Raw genomic sequence first — 24826 nt, 5'->3', positions numbered from 1 at the left:
GTACATCCTGGCGTCTGTTAGTCAAAACAGAGTCCAAATGACTGCTTAAGAGATATCCTTGAAGTCCTTGATAGTCTTGCGCTTAAATGGCTTAAACTGACTTTAATGCTTAAACTGTTCAAGACTTAAAACAAGTGAGAATGATAAAACTTTCTTGAGGAAGCAGCGCTGACCCTATCATTCAGACAGTTTTTGGGGTTAAGAAGACACATAGTGGGGCTGAAGTCTAAAAAGGGTTTAGGACTGTCGCTGGTATGGTGTGCCTAATTAGAATGAAACAAATATTATTTAGTATTTAGTAATATTAGTTTCTGAGAGCAACATGCTATCACGTGGCTGGGTTCCTGACACAGCTAACTATAAATCATCTTACACTGTCAATGACCGTGACTGATACTCAAGCTAGCGCTGCTCTAACTGTCGGGTCGACTGATTAGCAGTGGGACTAATCAGACTGCCCCCTAGGTGAAGGCTAAAGATTTGCTAACTCGTATTTATCAATAGGCTACTCGAGGGTATGCCTCTGAATTAACAGATGTTTTTTTAAGATCATTATTTTGTTTATTTGGTGTTATAGAACATGTCAACATGCTTTAATGTTCAAAAAACACATTATTTTGTCAAATACTGTACATTATTGTAGGTCCTCTATGCTCCGCCTCTCTCAAACGTGTGGCTTTCTACAAAGTCCCTCCTTCTGACAAGCACAGTCTGCTCTGATTGGCCAACTGACCCGGTGCATTGTGATTGGCCGATCACTGCAAGCACTCGTGGGAAATGTAACACCCCTTTCCATAATCACGAGCTTCATCTTTGAAAATAAATGTAAAGACAGTTAATAATGCCCTTAGTTTTACAGTTAGTTCAAGTTCGAAAGAGGAACAGAGTCGGTGACAGACACAGTGACGAAGCTTGTGTGTGTTTGCAGTACACAAGCCACGGACAGTTAAGACAGCTGACTCCACTGTGTGACCCTCTCTCTCTCTCTCTCTCTCTCTCTCTCTCACACACACACACACAAACAATGATAGCCAGAACTGAAATTGACAGCAGTCAAAAGAGCCCACACACGTTATTGCTGACAGGATACCACAGTCAGTAAGGCAAAGATAAAAAACCCCCATCATATTATCTGTCAGAAACCTTATCAATGCTGTCAAAACAGTACCATATAACACTAGTGCAGAGATCTGTAGAAAGTTACAGAATAAAAAAAAAAAGCCGAACACGACATGAAAAGCTATTTCATTGATTATTGTAGATACATTTTCACAAAGTCATGCTAACAACATTCATAAGAGCACTAGTCAAAGTTATCATCTAGCAATGATTATTAATGAAAACTATAACAGTTATAATCCTATGAACTGATGAATGAATAATAAACAACTGTGCACCCCTAACCTGTAATGGTGCAATATGATATAATTTAACAATGCTCATTCCTCCAAAATAGAAAAAAAAAAAAACATATTTCACAAACATCTACATCTAAGATCTACATGTCTGTCTCTTTTAAAGAGTTTAATGTGTATGGGGGGGTTATTATAGCACGCTTCTTAAAGTGTCATTAGATGTCCATTTTCCACAAACTGATATGATTCTTTATGGTCTTAATGAAAAGTCTGTAACATAGTTTGGCTAAAATTTCTCAGTGGTAGTGTAAAGAATACCTTTTTTAACCATGTCAAAAACAGCTCTTTTCAGAGCAAGCCGTTTGTAGCATTTTCCTTTAAATGTTAATGAGCTCTGCTGACCCCGCCTCTCTCTTCCCAGCTGCTCTCAGAGAGACTGTTTACTTTAGCCGCATTCATCGTGAAACTTGCTAATAACCACATTATTAGGAAAGGTGATTAGCAAAGATTCATTAAAAACCTTTAGGTAGATCAGGGCACATTCCCTTCAAAAAAATACATAATCGATTGCATCTTCAGCTGCTCACATGTCGGCAGTAAATGACGACTGCTATGTTCATTATTACATCCAACACAAAACGCCCCAGTTGTTTAGGACTCATTCTTGTCTACATTTGCTCCGATGGTTAAACAACGGCGGACTGATGATTGCTCACTCAGGGCGGGTCTAAGGTAAGACGCCAGTCCAGTCTGTGCTGAAATGCTACTGTCAATCAAACTATCGTAGGAGGAGCCACACAGACAGACATCTGAGATCGACTCGATTTGAGAAAGGGGTGAAGATTGTAGTAGGTTAAAAAAAAGCTCTGGGTGGATTTTTATCATTATATGGTGATTGTGTACACATAGTGCCAACACACATTTCAGTTTTACATTTTACATTTACAACATCTAAAAGTGCATTTAGCATCTGATGACCCCTTTAACCCTGCCCCAGACCTCACTAATTTTCAAACCCTGGCTACAGACAGAAATCTGTATGAATACAGGAAACTCCAGCAAATGTTAATATTAAATAATTTTCTGTATTGATTTTGTACAGGTGCTTTGCCCATATATATTAAATTCTGCATTTGTGTTTTAGGATCAAAGGAAATGTCCTTAAATTTAACTGAAAATGTACTGATAATTTTTCAGCGAGTAGATGATTTTTTTCTTTCTATGAATTCTTCCCATCACTGATTATTTTTTTTACTATTACTATTTACTGCTCAAGCCTTGTAATCCCAATTCTGATGATTTTTAACAGAACGGTTGATCTGTAAGCTCTTCTGAATGAATATGCTGCTAGCAAAGCCTGTAGCTACAGTAAGACTGTGACTCAACCTCCATTTGAGGTCTATGAAATGTCATGTGTTTGGGAATTTAAGGCTGTGAGTCCGGCAGTGAGTGTAGATATATTAACTCTCTCATAGAGGCAGTATTGTTCCTGTGTAAAGAGGCATGAGGACAGAATGCTTTACAAATCACTACTTATCACTACTAGCACAAGATATCTGTATATTGACATTTATTGATCAACTTTATTGAATTTGCTTTATTTTCTGTATTATATACATTGATATGGATATTATTGATAAATAGCTAATTTAACTCGAGCTCAATATATGTATATATCATTTTTGCTATACATTTCTGAGTCTGGCGTGCCTGATCTGGGCCGACGTACTTCTTCACATGTATTTAGGCTTGTCTCCCAGCTGTCTGCTCGCCAGACGACCCTGTAACCCCCCAGAAGAAGAAGCCAAAGGTCAGTCCCACTTCCTGAACAAAGATCATCCTGAATCCAAGTGCTTTCAGACAGGGGTCTGCATTCACTCTCGTTGAGCAACACAAAGGAAAACTCAGGAATCTGTGTTGTGTGTCTTGGCCATACTTGAAATTAGGAGCGGCAAGTGGCGTATGGAAATGTTTGTCTACGGTTCGAGTCAATGTTCAGATGTTTGTTTTCGATCACAGGGGCGTGGTGTCAGTCACGTCTATCTCCTCGGCCCTTTCTCTCGTGACTCACCAGAGCCCTGAAGAAAATCAGAGGGCAGTCCAGGATTCCTCAAGCTGCCGAGAGGAGATATTTTGGGAAGAAACGCTCATATCACATGGCCTTGGGTTTCCATCTAGCACACAATGCTGCCTCAGTGTCGGAGGACGGAGAGAGAGAGCCTTCGGGACAGACAGACACAAAACAGAGGACAATAAAAGCAAAAGATCAAAAACGCTCCATATGATCAGCACATGGGCATGCCGTAATTCTGCATCCGCTCATTATTACGGCACACGGAAGACATTAAATCAAGAAGATTGGGGTAGAGTTAAAGAGAGAGAAGGAGAGAGAGAGGGAGGGAAAAGCCTAAGGAGAGTGAGCGAAAGCAAACAAGGAGGAGAAAGCGCTGGGAGAGAAAGAGGAAGTCCAACAAAAAAGGTTGGAAGAGAGACAGGCTACATGTGGCAGAGGAAGGTGTGCGTTTAGCCATGGAGGGGGACAGAATCGCAGGTAAGAGACCGGCACACCACCATCGAGGCGCTTTTTAAAAAGATTCTCCCATGCTGGAGCCTTTTTTTCCGCTCTTTTCACTTGCTCTATAAGATTTCAATTAGACTGTTTTTGCTTTAGCTGGAATCTGTGACTTGTGTCGGATGCCGAAACTTGCGTCTTCACACGTCTTGTGGTTTAAATTGAATTCATTGAGCTTCTTTTATGACTTTTCCACCAGACAGAGCATTTACGCTGTACTACTTTTGTCCCTGGTGGCGTTGGTGCTGTAGAGCAGCGTACGTTTGTAAGTTTTTCCGTTGGCAGGGCTGGATTTTCCATAGGCTTTGACTGGAAGAGGGAACCCGCTCATCAGGCTGAGACAACAGCCAATAAATAGAGCTGTGTGTGTGGAAGAAATGCTCTGTATCAGTGCTGTGGTGTACTCTGCACTGTCAGCACACAGGCTTTTTGTAAATGTGTCAGAGACTCTCAGAGCTTCTAGGCCAGGAAATAACAGTGCTGTGCTTCAGCTGTACAGAAAAAAAAGGTAGTTTTTGAGTTGACACACCTGGTACCCTGACAGAGAGACAGTTCCAGGATAAATACATGAGGAATGACCATCATGATCTCCATGTGCTCACAGCACAAGGTCCCAGATCACTTCTGAGATAGTTAGATAGTCAGTCCAGGTGGGTCTTTAATGGATTTAGCAGGAACCGGGAAAGAGAAACAAATCTTAATAGAAATCAGGTGAATTTTGAATGTTAAATGTGGTTCTAGCACACATATATATTGTATGTTTAAAGATAATGTATAGTGTATGAGATGCATCAACACTAAATTTATTAGCAGACACCTTTATCAAAAGTGAGTTAAATACAGGAACTAGGCCAATACCACAGAGCCAACAATATTTATAGTGTATGATGCAAGGTTTATTAAAAAGAAACACGCTAGAGTAGAGGTGAAATTCAAAGATGACAATTGTGTGTGTGTGTGTGTGTGTGTGTATATAAGTGCCTTTGTTTAAGATTGTGGAGTGGTTAAGTGCCTGCAGAAGAGATGTGTCTTCAGCCACTTTTTGGAAAGTTATTAGGCCGATCATTTGACCAGAGAGGAGCAGAAAGGGTGAATGTTTTGGAAGGTGACTGAGGTGCTTGCTGTGATGGAATTGTACAATTTTAGAGGCATGCAAATTTGACGAATTCTGTATAATAATGTGATTAAAATGACTGCAACTATACATTTATCTACATATTATATTTTTATTTTGTCAGGATATGGTAAGGTTGAGGGGTCAAAAATATTTCTAAAACAGTGAAATATGATAGTACAGTATAGCAGGGATTTGTGATGATTTTTACATTTCTAAATCTTCGTATAGATAAATACTTTGTTTTATATTATGTCATTAGTCACATTTTGTGCATTGTAGTGTATACCAATCCTTTTTTATGTTTAAACATTGCATGAATATCTACTAATGAGATTAGGCTGGACAAAGAATAGTCTTTACAAAAAATGGACACACCCATTGTACAGTTTTGATAATTCCATTGAACTTTTTTCTTAGTGGAAATCTAGCAAGTAGTGTAAGAGCAGAGCTGAATGAACAAATTAATTTAGAACATTGAATCAGGGCTGTGTAGACGGATGGACAGAATGAAAGAGAGAGAGACTAGAGGAATGGAAAACAGGAAGTGGTGAATAAGAGAAACAGTTTAAGAATGCACCTTAGTCTGGATAAATGCTTTTTAATTGAACAAAGGCTTTAGGTCTGTTTAATGGTTCTCAGTGTCTCAGCGTCTTAGGTCACATCAGGTTTTGTCCACTGCAGTTTTCATGGACAACATGGATGAAAGACTGACGGAGGACATAAAAAAACACATCTGCGCTGACGACAATGTGTAATGACAGGAATATTCAGGACTATATACAGCTTTCCAAGTGACCATAATGCATGACCAAAATGTATTTGTTTAACCCAAGCTAAAAAATAATAATGTGCATTTGATCAGATTTAACTGCAGTACAAGATTATGAGATGTATTATCTGAATGCTTGGCCAAAGAAATGTCTTTAATCTAGATTTAAACAGAGAGGGTTTGTCTGTACCTTCAGGAATTCTGCTATTCCAGAGTGACTCCAACATTTTCAGGAAGGCTAGTCCAGAGTTTGGGAGCCAAATGCGACAAATCTTTACCTCCTTAGTTGACTTTGTTTTGTGACATTAGGAAGCATGATGGATCGTAGCGTGGTAGAAGACTAAACGCAGGAACTAAACCCTTAAGGGTCTCATAGTTAATTATTTTGTAACTGATAGGAAACGTAACAGATAGCCAGTGCAGAGACTGTAAAATTGGGGTAATATGATCAAATTTTCTTAACCTGCTAAGGATTCTAGTTGCTGCATTTTAGATTACCTGTAGTTAGTTTATCAAAGATGGAGGACAACCATCTAGAAGTGTATTACAATAGTTCAGTCTAGAGGTCATGAATGTGTACCAGCTTTTCTGCATCAGAAACAAGAAACATTTTCGTAGCTTTGCAAAGTTTCTAAAAAGGAAGAATGGTGTTTTTGTAACATGGGAAATATGGTTTTCAAAAGACAAATTGCTGTCTAATATAACACCCAGATTTTTTAATGTAGAGGAAGTAACAGTACATCCGTCTAGTTGCAAATTGTTTCTTTGTTTCTGTGTACTGTGTTTTTTGCTCCAATATGTAATATCTCTGTCTTATTCTAATTTAATAGGAGAAAATTATTGGTCATCCATTCTTTTACATTTTTAACACACTCTGTTAGCTTAGATAATTTAGAAGTTGAATCTGGTCTTGAATCTGGTTGAGATATATAGTTGAGTATCATCAGCATAACATTGGAAACTAATCCCGTATTTTCTAAAAATATTAACAAGGGGCAACATGTATATGGAAAATAGCAGAGGACCTAGGACGGATCCTTGTGGCACTCCATATTTTACTGGTTATAATTGAGATGACTCCCCATTTAAATAAAGTGGTAGCGATCAGACAGATAGGATCTAAACCATTTTAGAGCCTGACCTTTAATACCTCTGAAGTTTTGTAATTGATCCAAGAGTATGTCATGATATATGGTGTCGAACGCAGCACTAAGATCTATAAAACTAGCAATGAGATGCAGCCCTGATCTGACGCAAGAAGCAGGTCATTTGTAATTTTAACAAGTTTCTGTGCTATGGTGGAGTTTATAATATTGAGAAGCGGTTCTTCTGCTACAGGTAACAACTCTTTCAGTAATTTAGTGGGTACAGGATCTAATAAACATGTTGGTGGTTTAGATGCCATGATAAGTTTATTTATGTCTTTCTGTCTTATAGTTGTAAAGCACTGCAGTTTATCTTTGGCTTCAATGGATGAAACTGAAGTATTAAACACTGTAGAATCTTATCCCTTTTATCAGTGAAGAAATTCATTACTATTAAACTGTGATGGAATATTTAGATCGGTGTGGTGTCTGGTTATTTGTTAATCTGGATACTGTGCTAAATAAAAACCTTGAATTGTTTTGGTTACTTACAATGAGTTTGTGTATATGCTCTGCCCTAGCAGTTTTTAGAGCCTGTCTATAGCTGGACATACTGTTTTTCCACGCAATTCTAAAAACTTCCAAGTTAGTTTTTCTCCATTTGCGTTCAAGACTACGAGTTTCTTTCTTGAGAGAGTGAGTATTACTGTTATACCATGGTACAGTATGTTTTTCTCTAACCTTTTTCAATTTGATGGGGCTACAGCTTCTAATGTATTAGAGAAGACAGTGCCCATGTTGCCAGTCATTTCGTCTAGTTAATTTGTATTTGTGGGTACACAGAGCAGTTGAGATAAATCAGGCAGGTTATTAGTGAATCTGTCTTTGGTGGCCGGGAAAATAGTTCTGCTCAGACGGTAACGCTGACTGAGACATATAGTTAATATCAGTGATACGCAGCATGCACGATACAAGAAAATAGTTGGCAACATCATCACTTTGAGGTACGATATCTATATCAGTAAGATCGATTCCATGCGATAGATATAAATCTAGTGCATGAGTAAAATGATGAGTATATGATTAAAACATTTTGCTTGATTATTGGGTCAGTAAACGCAAGTCCTAATGCATCATTTGTATTATTAATGTGAATGTTAAAATCTCCGGAAATCAGCTCTTTATCAACGGTAACCAGAAGGTCGGAGAGGAAATCTGCAAATTCTTTTAGAAATCTATATACAGCCCTGGTGGTCTATACACAGTAGCGAGAGCAAGAGATACAATAGATTTCTTTTGTATATCTGAAAGTGTAACATTAAGCAGAAGAGATAAACCTGTATCCTGTTTTCTGGGTAACAATGAGAATATCACTATATATTGTTGCAACACCTCCAGTCTGACTGGGCTTATTCTTATAACAGTTAGGTGGAGTAGACTCATTAAAACCAATATAATGATTCCTTAAATACATGCACACACTTGTGTGACTTCCTCTAAAAGCAACAACATACTTTTACAACATTTTCCTTGATTGTGCATCACTTAACAGAAAACACCAGACTTCATGTCACAGTTGACCTTTGTGGCTTCCTTTCTTTTGTATTTTGATACAAGAAAGACGATAGTAGACAAAAGCAATGAACATAATAAAGAATGACAGGGTTCACAGCCATTCATAAGACAAACAATAAAATAGGATGATGTGAATGATCTTTTCGAGGGATGGTGTCAGATCTAGTCTTATCTAAAAAAAACTGTACTCCTGCTGTATTTTGACTCACTAAACATGTTCTGTGTTGGTTAACGTTGTTATTTTACTCTCCCCTTCCCCTTTTTCATCATTTTTCAAGTATTTGCAGGACTACTATACACTTCTTAGTGATGACTCAATTGTGTCAGTGAATTATATTTTTAAATCAATTAATCAGAAAGAACCACCCAAAAAGAAAACCGCATGTTTAATGATTGCACTTGCACAACAATCAGTGTCTGGCACATACAAAATGAAGACTGAACCTCTCATTTGAATTACTCTCAAGATCTTTGTTCTCAGTTTGCACTAAGAGACACATTTGAAGATACAGTTTTTCAAGAGACATAGTTTTCAAGTGTTTTTACTGGCAGCAAATCTCGGTCCAATTATACATATATATATATATTATGTTTCATACAAAGACATATCTTATTTGTGATTTAACTCTGATTTTCAAAATTAAAGGGCCGCTAGAAGATCTAAATTTCAGGGCATGGAAACTTAAGTTAGAGCATGATGACATCATATCCTGTTGACCATATTTGTGTGTGTGACGTAACCGCACCTCTAGGGTAAACACGTCTCACACAGTAAAGTCTGGAGCTGACCCTGCATTTCAATAGCATATATAGTATATGTTCATACTCTGAGGATATATAACTACATAAATATACTTTATCCTTTAATCCTATCATTTATTCTCTGAGTAAATTAGAAATATACCAAGGGTGTTATACCTCGTGAACTATCGATCTCACTTTTCTGGCGTTGCCAGGCATTGTCAGCAGTCTCACATATTTGAAACATCATGAACTATATACTATATAGATATCCTTCACACAAGGTCAAAACAGGAAGTGAATTGAAGTAACAAGAACCTTCAGCAGGGCACCTTCTCTGTGCGCATGTAAAAATAGAAAGAAAGAAGATGGCCTTCCTGTTTATGTGCATAGAGATTATGCTAAAGTGCACAAGCATTTGGAAAGCTTTGATTGGGGTATAATGTGAACGTTTAAATACTTGGAAACTTTGTAGCATACGTGTGTCTGTGTGTGTGAACTAAATAAAAAAAATCTGTTTCTTTACGTGTAAATAAAATTGGATTTAATTTAATTTGATTTTTTTTTTTTTTAAGTTGCTCTCAATACAACTCAATACAGTGCCTTCTGAAAACAAAGGTTACTGGTCCTTGCACATTCTACTGTTCTTCTACCTCACAGGCAAAGAAACACACTGAGAGAGTACATCTACATCAACTCCCTTAGTGTTAGTGGACCTTCTCCACTCCAGATGTTCTGCTGCTGGAGAGTGTGATGGGGTCCTGGGAGATTCTGGTGATCTGAGGCAGTGTGTAAACATGCAGAGGCTCAGGGAGGAGGAGAAGGACACTGCAGCTACGCTTAAGCACTAAATTCACAGTTCCACAGACACTTCTGGAGAACTAGCAACACAAATGTAATGTAAATCACATGCTACTTACAGGTCCCACCTAAATGGAAGCCAATATTCAAGTGATTGTTTACGTTTTCCAGCGTCAGGGATCTCTCTCTCTCTCTCTCCTCTCTCTCTCACACACACACACTCTCTCTCTCTCTCTCTCTCTCTCTCCCTCGTGGTATGTCGGTGTGGAATGAGTTATGGCTTCTAAAAGCATTTGTTTACAGAAGCCTCTTTCAGCCTGGTACAGCTCTCCACAACACATCATGTGAGATCTCACCGTCTGAAGGAGTTATGCCAGTGTTAATTATTTCATATCAGTTTTTACATGCAAGAGTTGGTGCTAGAATTGAGACTGACAAAACTCCACAACCGTTTGCTCGTATTGTGTGTGTGACAGCGACATCTAGTGGTAATTCTGCTTTGTTTAAGTTCATGAATGAACAATTTCTGGGAATTTTTGCGTGTATGGCGGTGTGTAAATGTTGTCCAGAATTGTCACAGATGACAGTTTAATTACATAGCCAGCGTTTAAAAAAATAAGTTAGCTACATGCTACAAGCTAATTATCTATGCACTTCAAAAAAAAAAAAATGTTTTATGACTGTTCAGAAATACAGTAAAAAGCATTGTAAATAATACTGTGTATTTTCCAGTTAAAAGTAACTGTTAACTATTTGCTTATATTTTACATTTTTATGTATTGTGAAGTCAAAGCTGAATTTTCAGCATGATTGGCCTACTCTCATCTTCAGTGTCACATGATCCTTTAGAAATCATTCGCAATACTGATTTACTGCTTAAAAATTATTTTCATTATTATCAGTGTTGAAAACCATTGTTCTGCTTAATGTTTGTGTGAAAACTGTTTTTGCAGTATTCTTTGATGTATAGAAAGTTCAAAAGAACGGCATTTATTTTATGAATAAATTGTTTAATTATAAAAGTAAATGCGGCTTTTGATTAATTGAATGGCATTCTTGCTGAATAAAAGTATTAACTTATTATTAAAAAAATAATCCTAACTCCTTAGGAGTTTGCTAAACAAATTATCTATACAGTAGAATATTGTCAAATCATGAATATAACTAGAAAACAGGAGAAAAATAATTATGCTTTCTTCTGAATAATAAGCAAATTAGTTTAGGATGTCTGGGTGTACATTACTTCATCAAATTAATATTCATGAGTCAGTCTGACAAGGTTAATCCATATGTGCCCTCTGAAGCTTTTCAGATTATTCCTATTCCTCTAACAGACTCTCTTCATTTCCTCCTTTACCGGATTTGTGTGGTGTGTGTGTGTATGTTTGTATACAGAAGGCCTGATGTTTGCATTAGACAAGCCTGGAGAGCTGTGAAATCTGCTGTATGATTAGTCGCATACAGCTTGACTTTCATGTTTTTGTAGGCTCTAGCTCATGAAACTTCAGACCTCAGTGCAACACGTCACCCCCACATCCCACAGAATTCCCCAACAGTCATAGTGTTGCAAGCAGAGAGGTTTGCATTAAAAACCCAACAAACCAGACACTCGTCACCATATCTGCAGTTAGCAGATCGAATCTGTAAACAAAACCAGCTCTTCAACTGTAGCCAGAGCTGATGATGTCTGAATGAAATGAAAACGTGTTTAGCAGAAGGTGTGGGCAGAAACATAGCTCTGATGGAGTCTGTAGATGAGGTCACTGATTTAAGATACCCCGTGGCCTCAGCCCCGTCCTCCCCTCTGCTACGAGGAGCGCTGGTGGCCTCAGGCTCGAATTCAGGAAACTACTGGGGAAGTCGCAAGCGCAGATGTGCTCTCCTCGGGGATTGTGATGAAATATGTGCCGCCGCTGCCCTCCAGTTCTCGCACGGACCGCACTCTTCTGAACTTCTCTGCCCACGTCACCCAGTCTGACTGAGCTGAATCTAGAAATACTCACGTTATCTCTTCACCGATTGCAAAAGAGCCTAGTCTCGGCACGTTTGTGGGCGGGTTGGAAAGTAAAATTTGAGCATTGACTCAAATAACTCACGTTAGAAGCCAAGCACCTCGGTCAGAAGAGAGAGAGAGAGAGAGGGAGGAGAGAGGGAAGGAGTGAGAGAGTGAAAGAGAGCGAGCGGGGGAGGGGGGTTGTCATCGGTTTCTCATTCTGAGGTCTGCTGCGTTCAGGGAGCTGGGGGAAGTGGGAAAAACTCAGTTGGTCCTTTAAGAAAGTCGTGGGCTTGGATCTGGGGACCGCTCCGAACGCTTTCTCTTTTTTCCTCCCCCCGTTACCTCCTAATTTGGGATTTGTTTGGGAGCTGGAGAGCACAAAGTCTGAGAGAGTTTCGCCTTGCTGAGAAAGCTCGCTTTGATCCCGCAGAGTCAGCTTCAGAATGTCTGATTCCAATGTCAATGCGCATTTGGAGGGAATTATCTCAGACTTTGAAGGTTTGTTTTTATTCCTCTTTATACGATTCTTTGTGGTTTAGAAAGAAAAAGTAGAGTTTTAAAGTGCAAAACATTCATCAGAATCATCTGAAGTTGTTCTGTAACTTTTAAATCAGAGAGTTCACTTCAAAGGCAAACAGTCAGTATAAAGCTGAGTTATTGTCAATCTTTATATTAGTGTGTGTGTCCCTGGAGTCTGTTTCTATAGCTGAGTGTGCTGTGGTTGTCACACAGGTCATGTGGCCGCCTAGTGATATGCATGTGTGTGTGTGTGTGTGTTTGTCGTACACAGTACGTGCTATTCACTCTTTTCTGTAGGCTGTACACACAAACAGTCATGCATGACAGGAAACGTCCTCACTGTGTAAACACAAAAGCAACTTTAACCGTGAGCACACTGACCATCATACCTGGCTGCCGTCCGTTCCTCCTGCTCACCTCCTCGAGCGTCACGTTTTCTGCTTTTAATTTTTTTTAAATTGGTGTGCTCCTGGCATTGATTTGCTCTGTCACCCCCTTCCCTTCCCCCTCTCAACACCTCTCATCCAGCTGTGAGAGACCCTTACAAACACACACGCCTCTCATACACGAGACACATTCCCACTTGTCTGGATTTTTCGGTGTCATCACTTCTCGGAATGCGTTTTGTGCCAAATATCAGGAGGTTAGAGGACAAGGAACGGCATGCGGGTCAGGGCAGGGTGGTCTTCATATGTCAGCTGATGACCCGGTTCACCCAGACAAGAGGCTTTAGCTGTGCACCGGGTCGCTGCTTCATGGATGTACACTCTGTCTCAGAGAGAAAGAGATACTTGAATGGATGAGAGAGGACAGACAGAAAAAAGCCAGACAGTTTGCTCTGGCTTTGTGCTAAAACTTACAGACAAATGAATGAGGAAATTCCACAGAAAGCGCAGAATTCTGCGGGTGCCGAAAATGGCAGGTTTGCCTGAGCTTCATCTCAATTTAGAAGTGTCTTTACGGTCTTCAATGGAGCTGTGCTTTTCTGACAAAGCCAAACATTTGACTAAACGGAAAAAGGTCTTGTCCAAATTGCGGCATATTGTAGCTAAGAACTGTTTACTTAGACAGGGACAATTTCTGGGCCATATTGATAAGCGAATAATTATTTTTATGATATGGGTGATAATACATAGCTAATATCAAAATTCAATACTATTTCATCTATATAAATTAAAAATAAAGCATTAAAACAATTTTTTTATATTTTTTATATTAGCTATGTATCAACACTATAGGGAATTAAGGCATCATAACATTATAGTGTAAATTATAAAAGATGGATATTCGTTTTGAAATTTGCTAAAGATTACATTTCAGCAACAGTGTTAATACATTTTTAGTGCTTTTAAAGAATAGCTTGAGTTAAAAATAATAAAAATGAGCATAAACAATTCAATATAAATTTTGAACAATATGATATGCATGTTTCATTTTGGCAAATAGCAATATATTGATATATTATGAACCTCAAATAATATGTAAATGCACAAACCAGAGTTAATCTGTTTTCAGTTAAAGATTTAAAATAATTTAAAGGTGCAGCACTTTTTTTTTTACATTTAAAAAAATGAAAAAAGCAACTATACATACAATTCTGCTTGTGGATATATGTGCACTTGCTACTAAGCCAGCAGCTCCAGTGAAAGCTTGCCAAATCAAGAGAGGGTTTTTTTTCTTTCAGTTTTTTGAGTAGTATATGCAGAAAGCTGTCAGTGAACCATCTGTGGGCGGTCTCAGGCTGAGACTTAACCAATACAGACACATTCAGTGTCATTTATAAGTAAACATAGGAGTGAAAGTGATTGGATAATCAAGACAGATAGAAACACGTTTGTTTATGTGTTTTTTTTTCAGACTACAACAATTCTAGACCAAGTATTTATGTGTCTCTAAATGGGTCCTGTTGGAGTGCTCTGAATGACCTAAATTGGCACCTTTTGGTCATTTCATGGACACATGACAACTATTCCAGACTGGGACTCATTACATTGCTAACAAATCAGACATCGGGAGGGGAAAAGCGCTCTCATTATACTGCGACTAAACCACTTTCATGTTGTTGCATGTAAGGCTAAATGTTGTCTCTAAATTCATCATCAAGCGTGGCTATTTGCAGAGATTATAGGCAGGACTGACCACACTATAAAGAGAGGTATGCACTTTATAGTGTGGTTCTGTGCAACTTTTCCTGAGGGTGGGAAAAGCATCTCACAGCTGTATATTTACAAACTCCATTAGCTTTGGTTAATGGCTAGTAAATAAACAAGCAAACTCTAGGCTAATTCTCGAATGAAGACATTTTAATTATTGCTTAAAAACAACTGCTTAGACCAGTATGAATTTACCAGGAGGTCTACCTGAAGAACTAGCATCATTTCAAAACCATGCTGGTGATGCTTGTCAACAAGCATGTTCTTTTTAATTAAGCTAGATGACTAGCTAGCTAAAAAAATGTCTTGCTAGTTAGGAATCCAAGTGGGAAACTAGTGCACAACATGTTAGCAATGCTAGTTTTCTTATCAGGTTAATGGCTCCCAAAGAAGACCAGTGAGATGTTAGCACTGTCCTGCCAATGACCAAACACATCACTTACAGCCTAATGCTGTTTTTACACTTTCAAAGAAGGCTTATGGTTGGGAACGGAGCAATAAATGACTTCCATTTACTCAGTGCTGGCCTCTGCACAAGGAAATGGGCTTAATGTATGAAGCTCATAACTTCTGAAATTCATAACTGTACTTTTGAAGTGCGAACATACTGATATACTCCCTGGAAACATGTGCTACAGTATGTGCATGTGTTATGTTCAGTCACATGACCGTGAAGTTTATGGCCATCTGGAAAAGAAAGGATATTAAAAGTTCTCATTTATGAAACTTCATGAATGTCCTCAAGCTTACCATAATAAGCCAGACCAGTTAACCCTTGCTAAGCTGTAGTACATGTTAATGTGTGTCGGTTTAACTTTGAGACTCCTTATGATGCACTTACTGTCTCAAAAACGTTGCACAATCATTTCAAGTAGATGTGTGTTTGTGTATGGGAGGGGTGACAGTCTGGCAGGCGAGTTAAAATAGAGACAGGAAAAGTTCATAAAAATAGAGATAAAAGAGAGGTGCATGAGAAAGAGATGTTACTGATAACAGTTTTGTCGCATGAATTTTCATACCATTTTCCCCAGTCTTGTAATTATTTTTTGCCTTTCTTAGATATGGCCTTGAAAAGAGATCTGCATACTTACCAGCACCTACTATATTTGGGGTTGAATTAACTAGTCAGCTTTTAAACTAGTTGATTATCCTGTCAGAAAATGACCAGCCACCATTCTATATATATATATATATATATATATATATATATATATATATATATATATATATATATATATATATATATATATATATATATATATATATATATATATATATATATATATATATATATATATATATATATATAAGATTTACTGTCTTAAAGAAACAAAACCACCCCAAAAATGCAGTCATAACTGACTCACCCTCATGTCATTCCAAATCTGTCTGACTTACTTTTCTGTGGAACCTAAAATAATATATATTGAGATATTCTGATAACCAAACCGCTCTGATTTCCATTTGCTTCCATAGAATGGGCAGTAAAACACTGAAACATTTATCAAAACCCCTTTCTATTTTTCACAGAACATATAGAACGGGTCAAAGAGCTTTACAACAACGTAAGTGTGAGTAATCAATGTCATGATTTTCATATTTGGCTTAAGAAGGTATGACCAGCTGGTAGCAGATTTGTTGCTGCTATGACCACTTTAGACCATCTACCATATTCTAGTAAACAGCTGCCAGCCTGGGGTGCGTTTTCCAAAAGCAACTGTGGTTGCAAGTTCCATTACCAATAGACTTCAAATTAACTTGTGACTATAGTTAGCTATCGATGCATTTGGGAAACTACCAACTAAACTGTATTTTCCAACTCAGTAAACAACTAGTTGCACTTCAAATACTGTATGTCCCACTGTAGCTGCTTATCTGTAGTTTTGCACTCATAACCTGTAATAACACACAAGTCAAAACTAAGTGAACCCAGAGCATTGTGTTATAAGCAAACTGCCCTGAAGCTAATCAGCCATTGCACCGAAACTGTAAGCGAGTGGGACATGACTGTTTTGCGACGTGATGAATTTAACAGTACATGCACACACATTTGTTTCTCACCTGTATTGCCTCTGCTAACACAGCATTGGAATAGCTTCCACTGCGTAATGTGCGTATTGAGGTAAACCTCTACCTATAGTTTAGTTGTGGACACTAATTGATCAGAAGTTATGCATACGCATCAAACACACGCTCTTGCTTCCATAGATGTACATGTGTTGTGTGTGTGCATGAGCACTGGGTAGGAGCAAATGCATCTGTGTGAGTTTGTATGCATGTGTTTACTCAAAGCTGCAGCTGTGTGTACTGTGGGAGAGAGAGAGAGAGAGAGAGAGAGAGAGGGTTCTTATGTGTTTTCGTGCGGCCCATTTCCCACCACAGCCTGGGGCGGCATCACACAGCTCCCAAACTCTCGCAGATCAGCAAGGCCAAACATATCATTACAGCAGACTCACACTCTCTGTTTGTATCCTGTTGTTTTTGCCGGCAGATACCTCAAACACCTCTGATTCTTCTGGCTGGGCAGATGTGACTGTGATAGGACTAGATTAACAATGAATAAGACTTATAGTAAACAATTACCTTGCAACAACTCAGAACAAAACTAATGCATCTACACACTTTTATAGGCAAGTGTGCAGAAAACAGTTTGTGAATGTGAATGTCTGTATTCATAGTATTTGAAAAGAGTAGGACCTGCTACTTCCGGTGACATTTTTATATAGACATTTGATGAACACAAGTTGTGTCCCAAATGACGTACTATACATAAAATATTTACTCTACTACTATCAAGTGTATGATTTTTGGGTTATTTTGTCATCCAGCAACTGAGTCTGACAGCCCATCCCCTTTAATTATTTTTTATTTTTTGTTAAATGCATCATCTGTGTTAGGGCTGCTCGATATGGCTTTAAAAAAAATCGCAGATTTTTTCACACCAAACCCGATTTTCGATTTTAATCGATTTTTTTTTCTATTTAAAAACAAACTACAACCAACAAAGAAATTGCTCAAAACAAATGTACTCTTTATTTTGTTCTGATTTTCGCTTATGCAGTTTAATCTAAATTTCCCCTTTGTGTGACGTACAGTGACACAATCTTCAAAATAAATTAAAATATAAATAAATAAAAAAAATTGTGTGGTGGAAGTTAAAGAGAAAACCGATTTTCATTAAAAACAAATCGCCCTTAACGTTAAATTCGAGTTAATCGATAAAATCGATTTATCGCCCAACCCTAATCTGTGTATTTGAAGCGCACTTCTTGTTTTAATTTTCAGGGTGAGCACATCACTCACACTATTCATACTACAAAATGGCACAGAATGGTGCATATGTTAAGTAAACAATTCTACTTAAAAGGGATAGTTCACCCTAAAATAAAAATTATGTCATTAAGTACTCATGGGATCTGTCGGTATCAAATTTTCATGTTGTGATTAATTGCTAATGCTTTTATCACAGTATACATTGTTATCACGGTATTGAAATTTAGTTTCAAAAAGGTGGTCATAATACAGTATATCAGGTTAAAAAAAAATATTATAACAAAAAGACCTGAATATTTAAATACAATAAATCAATACAGAAAAATATATAAAGTCTGTTTTTCACAGATTAAAGTGCAAAAGAACTATAAAGACCAATAGGTATCACTTTACAATGACCAATAACTACATTAGCTACCGAAGTCTTAGTCCATGTTAGCTCATTAAGTAACACAGTTGCAACTTTCAATTTTAACGTGTTATTAAATATTGGAATACCTAAGATGAATAAATGTTCGGAAGAAATTTTCATTGGCAGTTTATATTGTAATGAATTAACTACCGCAATATTAATTAATGAAGCCCTAATAAAGGCCCTTTTTTTGAAACCAAATAGCCTATTTAGTCTAAATACTTAACTATTTGGCACTGTGATGAACACCATAGAAATTACGAGAAAACAAAAAGAATGACTTTATTCAACAATTTCTTCTCTCCTGTGTCAGTCAAATGTAGTTCGCTTATGTAGGCCTTTTCTTAAATTTATTTTTGTTTCGGTGCATTTTGTGATCTTGATCTTTTGGATGCTCTGTATAGTTTTTGAAACCACGGACAGACAGAGGTTTGAAGTCAGACACCACTGAAGCTCCCATCATCTAGCCTGCTCACCATGTCAGAAATACACATGCACCATACTGAGATGAAGATTCTTATGTAAGAGGTCATCTGCTTGTTTTGGCTGTAGTGCACTGTATGGTTTTTATACTGCACTTTATAGAGTCCAAAAGCACAGAGCGTTTGGACTACACAGTAAAATCTGCCTGTAATGATTGACTTCCTGTCTGTGAATGAAGAGGTTGTTTGAGGATAAATGCTGAGAGAGATTTATCCTGTAGTATATCAAACTATTATGATTCATCTGTGTATGCCTCTACATTGCATGCAGTGCCAAGTATATCATTGCCTGGACTAAAGCAACAAGACAGACAATGTCTTTTCCTGTTAAACACATATTCACAATCATTTTCGGCCCAAGGGATCTTGTGTGTGTGTGGACTGCCATTAAAGTTTTGTTGATTATGTCTAGTATAATCACAGAATGCATAATACATGATTATTATGTAAATGCAGGATTCCATTTTAATCCAGCTACACTTTAAAATGACAGGAAATTATATAATCTTAAAAATAAAGCCCCCTCTGAAGATGACTCATGAGAAACAGGGTGATTCTCTCGTGAGAAAAACCAAAGCAGTTCCAAGAGTAGAGTTGAGAGTATCACATATCCAATCATAACACCAGCGGTACCAAAAAAAAAAAAACATCACTCAACAACTCAAAAATGAAACAAATGCCTGGCAGGTCTCTTTTCCTTAACCAAATGCAAGGGTACTGTAAAACAGGGGCATCAGCTTCCATCCTTTCCTGCTGAAGTCAGTTTTCCTGTGTGTTGGAAGAAAATGGATCCATGTGTGCTGTGTTATGATAAGCATGTCACTGAATAACATGACGTAAAATATAGAGGTATAATGGACACACCTAGCCAATATGAGACAGTGGACGTCCTGGACCTGCCCTACTTAAAGATCTGAATTACCACATGCTCTTAAATCAGTAGTTCAGTTCACTTATATTAACACACATTTTGAAGCATTTGTCCATAAATGAAAGCCAGCAGGGTTCAAAACAATATTGGTCTCCCGCTTCATTGTACAGAAAAAAAAAAATAATAATAAAAACAATAATAAAAAGAAACCGTCCAAACACAGAGACTTTTGCAATCCATCGTTAACTATCCTTGTTTTAGTGTTATCCCCTATTTTAGTGTTTTTGTTTACATACTGTTATGTTAGTTTTTATTGATATATTTTCAGTTTTCATTTTAATTATAGTTAACCTTTTTGTATTTTTTTTTTTTAATTTTTTTAAAATGTATGTATTCTATTTAGTATTCATTTATTTTATTTGAGTATTTTTAGTATTTCAGTTAATTGTCAAGGCAACATTTATCATTTTCCTTTATCATTTTCAAGCTTCATTTTAAGTGTTACATTTACATATTGTTTTATTTCATGGGGCAGCTGGGGCCTAATGGTTAGAGAGTTGGACTTGTAACCCGAAGGTTGCTGGTTTGAGTCTCGGTGCTGGCAGGAGCTGTAGCTGGGAGTGAATGAACAATGCAGCACCCTAAATACTCATGACTGAAGTGCCCTTGAGCAAGGCACTGAACTCCCAGTTGCTCCCTGGGCGCTGGATCTATAGCTCCACTGCTCCGGGGTGTGTGTTCACTTCCTCACTGCTGTGTGTGTGCACTTGGATGGGCTAAATGCAGAGCACCGATTCAGAGTATGGGTTACCATACTTGGCAAATGTCATGATTTCATTTCAGATTTAATTCAATACATGAAAAGTTTTCATGAGCTTAAGAATAGAAATAGTCACCTTTAGCCTATAGACTCTTAATTTTCCTATTTTGTCCCACAGCTGGATGCATATCTGATCGCAGCAATCGTTTATTTCTCATGAATAAGACTGCCAATAAAACTTCAAACAATGATCCTCTCCCACACTGAACTAAGATCCAGCTGTGAATTGGATGCCTTGAAGTTTGTATGACAAAAAGAGAAGATTTGCAAAGGCCCTTTGCATCCATCAGCACCAATAAACTTTTAGAAAATGTGATTTAAGAGTAGTATCAGAGAGATGCCAGCAAAAGGTTCCAGTAAGTAAATTAAACTGTTTATTTTACTAACGTGCCATGGGCACGTATGCCAACTCTTACTAGGCCAAACTGCTGTTACAGTCATGAAATAGTCTCTGAGCTTCCAAGCCCATTGGAAAATACTTAACTTACACACGTCTAGTATTTTGCCAGCACCAGCTTAAAAAATGATGTTATGTTGTTAACAAACAGTAGTGCCAATTCATGCCGTTCTACAAAAGAGAGAGAGGTATATGTGTGTTTAATGTTTGGACAGACCAACTGATGAAATAGAAACCACCTGCTCAGAACTTAAAGCCATAGCATTGCTGTTGGCCATTAATATGACTGCTGTGTCTGTGCATGACTCAAGTGTCTAGACATTTCCCGGGGATTAGTACACACAAATGTCCTGAGCGACCAAGCATGCCATTGTGTCTCTTTCTGTCAAGCGCCACATTGCAGATAATTGAAAAAGCTATCTTAAGGCTGTCCAGCTCCAGTTTCACAACCTCAATAATGTTTGCACTCCTAGCTATGGGAGAAAAGGTTTTTTTTGTATTGATGCATTGCCAGCAATTTATCTATCGACTGTACTAGGGTCAAAAAAGAACCAGGCCTCAGGACAAAAATGCACCTGATGCATCATAAGTAGTGCCTAGATAGATAGATAGATAGATAGATAGATAGATAGATAGATAGATAGATAGATAGGTGATTTATCAGTTATCTAACAATTTCCCTTTAGCTTTCTATAGTTATGACATTTAATAAAATGCTATTTATTTAAAACCTGTGTCATATGCGTTGCCCTGTCATAAGTAACCTAAATGTTTACAATTTGCGAAATATTTCTGCTATGCTATTTGTTTAAAGTAACTTATTTAAATGAGTCAAATAGGTCCAGTTCAGTCCAAATCTCTTTCAGCACGTTCTTTGTTCAGTTCATCGCATTCGAAAGAGGCCGTTCTAAGTTTAATGAGCCAGCAGCAGCACACGAATAAAAACACCATCACTGCCAGTCAGTCGCGTTCTGGTTCTAAAGAGACTGTTCCGCGTTCGAACCGATTCAATAACTAAACAATCGTTTCTGAACTAATTCAGCCGATTCATTAAAATGGTTCGGCTCAAATGAACGAACCGGACACCATTGCGCTCGAGTCAGGCGATGACTGTTCATTCAAGCGTGAGAGCTCTCAAACTGCAGCTATGTTTACTGAACATTTGAAGCGCGTGAAATCAGGTATTTCAAAAAATATCGAACCATACACTGTTCTTATTTCAAACAGACAACTATTCTTTAGGTATATTTCCCCACCCGTGCGAAAGACACTTTAGTCGCGTCTTTACACGTTACGACTTTACAGAGGGACCATGGGAACGTTATTAACATTTTTAATCCGGTACAAAAGATTAAACATCTTCAACATCTCTGTATCAGTGCATTTAGGGATACAAATTCTGTAAATCTTTTGTTGATTTTATCAGTCTGCCTTATTTTATATGTATAAAGCCTTATATTTAATTATTTAACCCCTGCTTGGGTGACCAAATTTTGGAAATCATTTTCTGTTATAAAATTGGTTTGTTTTAGGCTTAGTTAGCACATTCTAACTAAACTAAGTCAATGTAGTTATGTTTATGTATTTAATTAATGTATGTAGTTATCCATTTCTGGAAGTTTGCCTGTTTTAAAGCTTTGAAAGTTGCCTGATGATTTTATTCATATTTGTTTACAGCACTTAAGAGGTCATTTGAAGTGGAGGAGGACACATCCACAAACCCATCCCCTCTGTCCCGTAGAACGACCAATCCTCTGCGCTCCGCCACCTCTTCTACGAGCAGCCGTTTCCATGACATGAGATCGCTCAACTCCGAGTCCACCTCCAGGCACGCTTCAGATTCCTCCTCCAACCAGAGCTCTCCAAAGTCTGGCATGGGGCGCATAGAGTTATCGAGGGCCCGCATCCCAGAGGCTGTGTCGCGCAGGACCGAGATCTCCATCGACATCTCCTCCAAGCAGGTGGACAGCTCACCCAGTCCCGGTATCACCCGCTTCGGCTTAAAGAGACCTGAGGTCTCGCTCCAGAGTAAAGCCACAGATGGGCCTCTTTACAGAAGGGCTGAAGGTAACCACAGCAGACCCCAGGAACCTCCAACACCACCAAGGAGAGCTGACCCACCAATATCTGCGTCCCGGATCCCTGAGGTGTCCCAGAGGCGAGCAGAGCCTCCCAGCCCTCTTGAGATCTCAGCTCCTACCAGACGGGCAGAGATGCACATTAACAGACAGCTGGACACACCGTCTCCTGCACGGGAGTCAGAGAACAGCTTCACCTCCGCAGCCAGCATCACTCCTAACTTCGATGAATACAAAACCCCTCCAGCAGTACATGAAGCCCCACTAAGGCCTCAAGAGAGTAAGTCACATGTGCTTTAACATTGCTAAATTGCTGTCTGGCTAGATGCCTGCATGATCTGGATCTGATATTTACACTGTGACGTGCACTTGGAGTGTCTGCTGATGTTTTATATTCAGTAGGGTTTATAAACCTGAGGAAAAGTGTGACCATTTTCACCAACTTTTCTAGTTAAATAGAAGCCAGAAGCTGGCATGGCATTAAACATAAAACAACAAAAACACTTTATATAGGCTGGTAATTTTGTTTCTAACCATATAAAATAACCTTAAGATAGACTTTTTGATACAGCAAGTTTTTAATGTTATTTTTAAAGTAAAAAAATATACATTTTGAATACTGAAATAATATATAAATGATATATGATTATTTTGAAATAGACTTGTAGGGGGTGGCAAGTCCCTGTCTTATCAAGTCAGTCATTGAATAATTCACTCAAACAGTCTTTTGTTGTTGTTTGTTTTTGTTTTTTTTTTGCTCAGAGAGGGATAATGATTTTAATATCAATTTAATATGCTTACTCAGACAATGAAAGCATAAACACTTTTTCATAAGTGAGTGACAAAGTCATCTGGCACGTCATCAAAACAAAATTTTTTATATTTAGGGCTGCACGATTAATCGAACGCGATGCATATTTTTGCCAGTTCTGTGATTAGTGGTAAATCTCCATCACCTGCTTTCAGGTGGAGCAGCATTTACTACACAGAGTAGTAGTTCTCTGACAAGCTTTTCAAAAATCACATTCATAAATCGCAGACGATATAATTGTAGGATTATGAAATTGTTCGCGATATTGACAGCTGTTTGCCTATCTTCTCAGTGAACTATGGATCTGTGTAGTAAATGCTACTCAGTCTGAGAGATGTTTTTACTCCAAACTCACTTCATAACGTCAGTCGAGTGTTTTTTGAAAGTTTCATTATAGAGATACTTTATTATGATTAAAATTATATTAATAAGTGCTCTGATAAAACATATATATCCATTGTCATGTGTTTATTAGTCACACTGTTTATTGCAGCTATTTCCTTGATTTCTTCATTGGGGCATATTCGAAGTTTCATTGCGATAACGCCCTCTGGCCCAATGGAGATTTACTGCTGATCACAGAACCATGCTTCACTGGAAGATATGCACGACAATCGCAGCTTCTGACTAATGGCGATTTATTGCTTTTGCTATTTAATTTTGATTAATTGTGCATCCCTAATATTATTGTAGACAATACATAATGTACATCCCTATTTAAAGGTTCAAGCTAGATTTTTCCATTGTCAACGAAGACCTTTGAACTCCACTTTATAAAAAGTCATTTCTTTTGAAATCGAGGTACAACGAAGCTTTGTGTTTTGAGAAGCAGCGACCCATGAGAACGTCTTCTTCCTAAGCACACTTCAGGTAGAGCAGTGATCAAATCACACAGAAATCCAGCATATGGTAATGAGAAAAACAGAACCTCCTCATAGGAAAGAATGTTGGAGCTGTATCATTGAGTGAGGTCAACAGATATGATGTATTATTTTAGCA

General features: G+C 38.0%; 1 protein-coding gene across 4 annotated transcripts in view; it reads left to right on the top strand.

Annotated features, from left to right (window-relative positions):
• The window catches only part of LOC113099997 (septin-9-like), a 32593-nt gene extending 9262 nt beyond the window's left edge, over nt 1-23331 (top strand). The window contains exons 1-2 of one of the 4 annotated variants that reach the window (XM_026264863.1): nt 3594-3906; nt 22616-23331. In XM_026264863.1, the coding sequence (XP_026120648.1) occupies nt 3885-3906; nt 22616-23316 (723 nt within the window). In that variant the 5' untranslated portion in view covers nt 3594-3884 and the 3' untranslated portion in view covers nt 23317-23331. Of the gene's footprint in view, nt 1-3593; nt 3907-12176; nt 12510-21992; nt 22120-22615 lie in introns of those variants that run through there. The other 3 variants (XM_026264862.1, XM_026264860.1, XM_026264861.1) reach the window with 3 other exon arrangements.
• Nucleotides 23332-24826: the final 1495 nt, after the last annotated feature.

This window comes from Carassius auratus, unplaced genomic scaffold, assembly GCF_003368295.1.
Source record: "Carassius auratus strain Wakin unplaced genomic scaffold, ASM336829v1 scaf_tig00217098, whole genome shotgun sequence".
In the NCBI taxonomy this organism is placed as follows: Eukaryota; Metazoa; Chordata; class Actinopteri; order Cypriniformes; family Cyprinidae; genus Carassius; species Carassius auratus.
The sequence above is the reverse complement of the archived record's forward strand: the minus strand, read 5'-3'. Positions and strand labels throughout refer to the sequence as shown.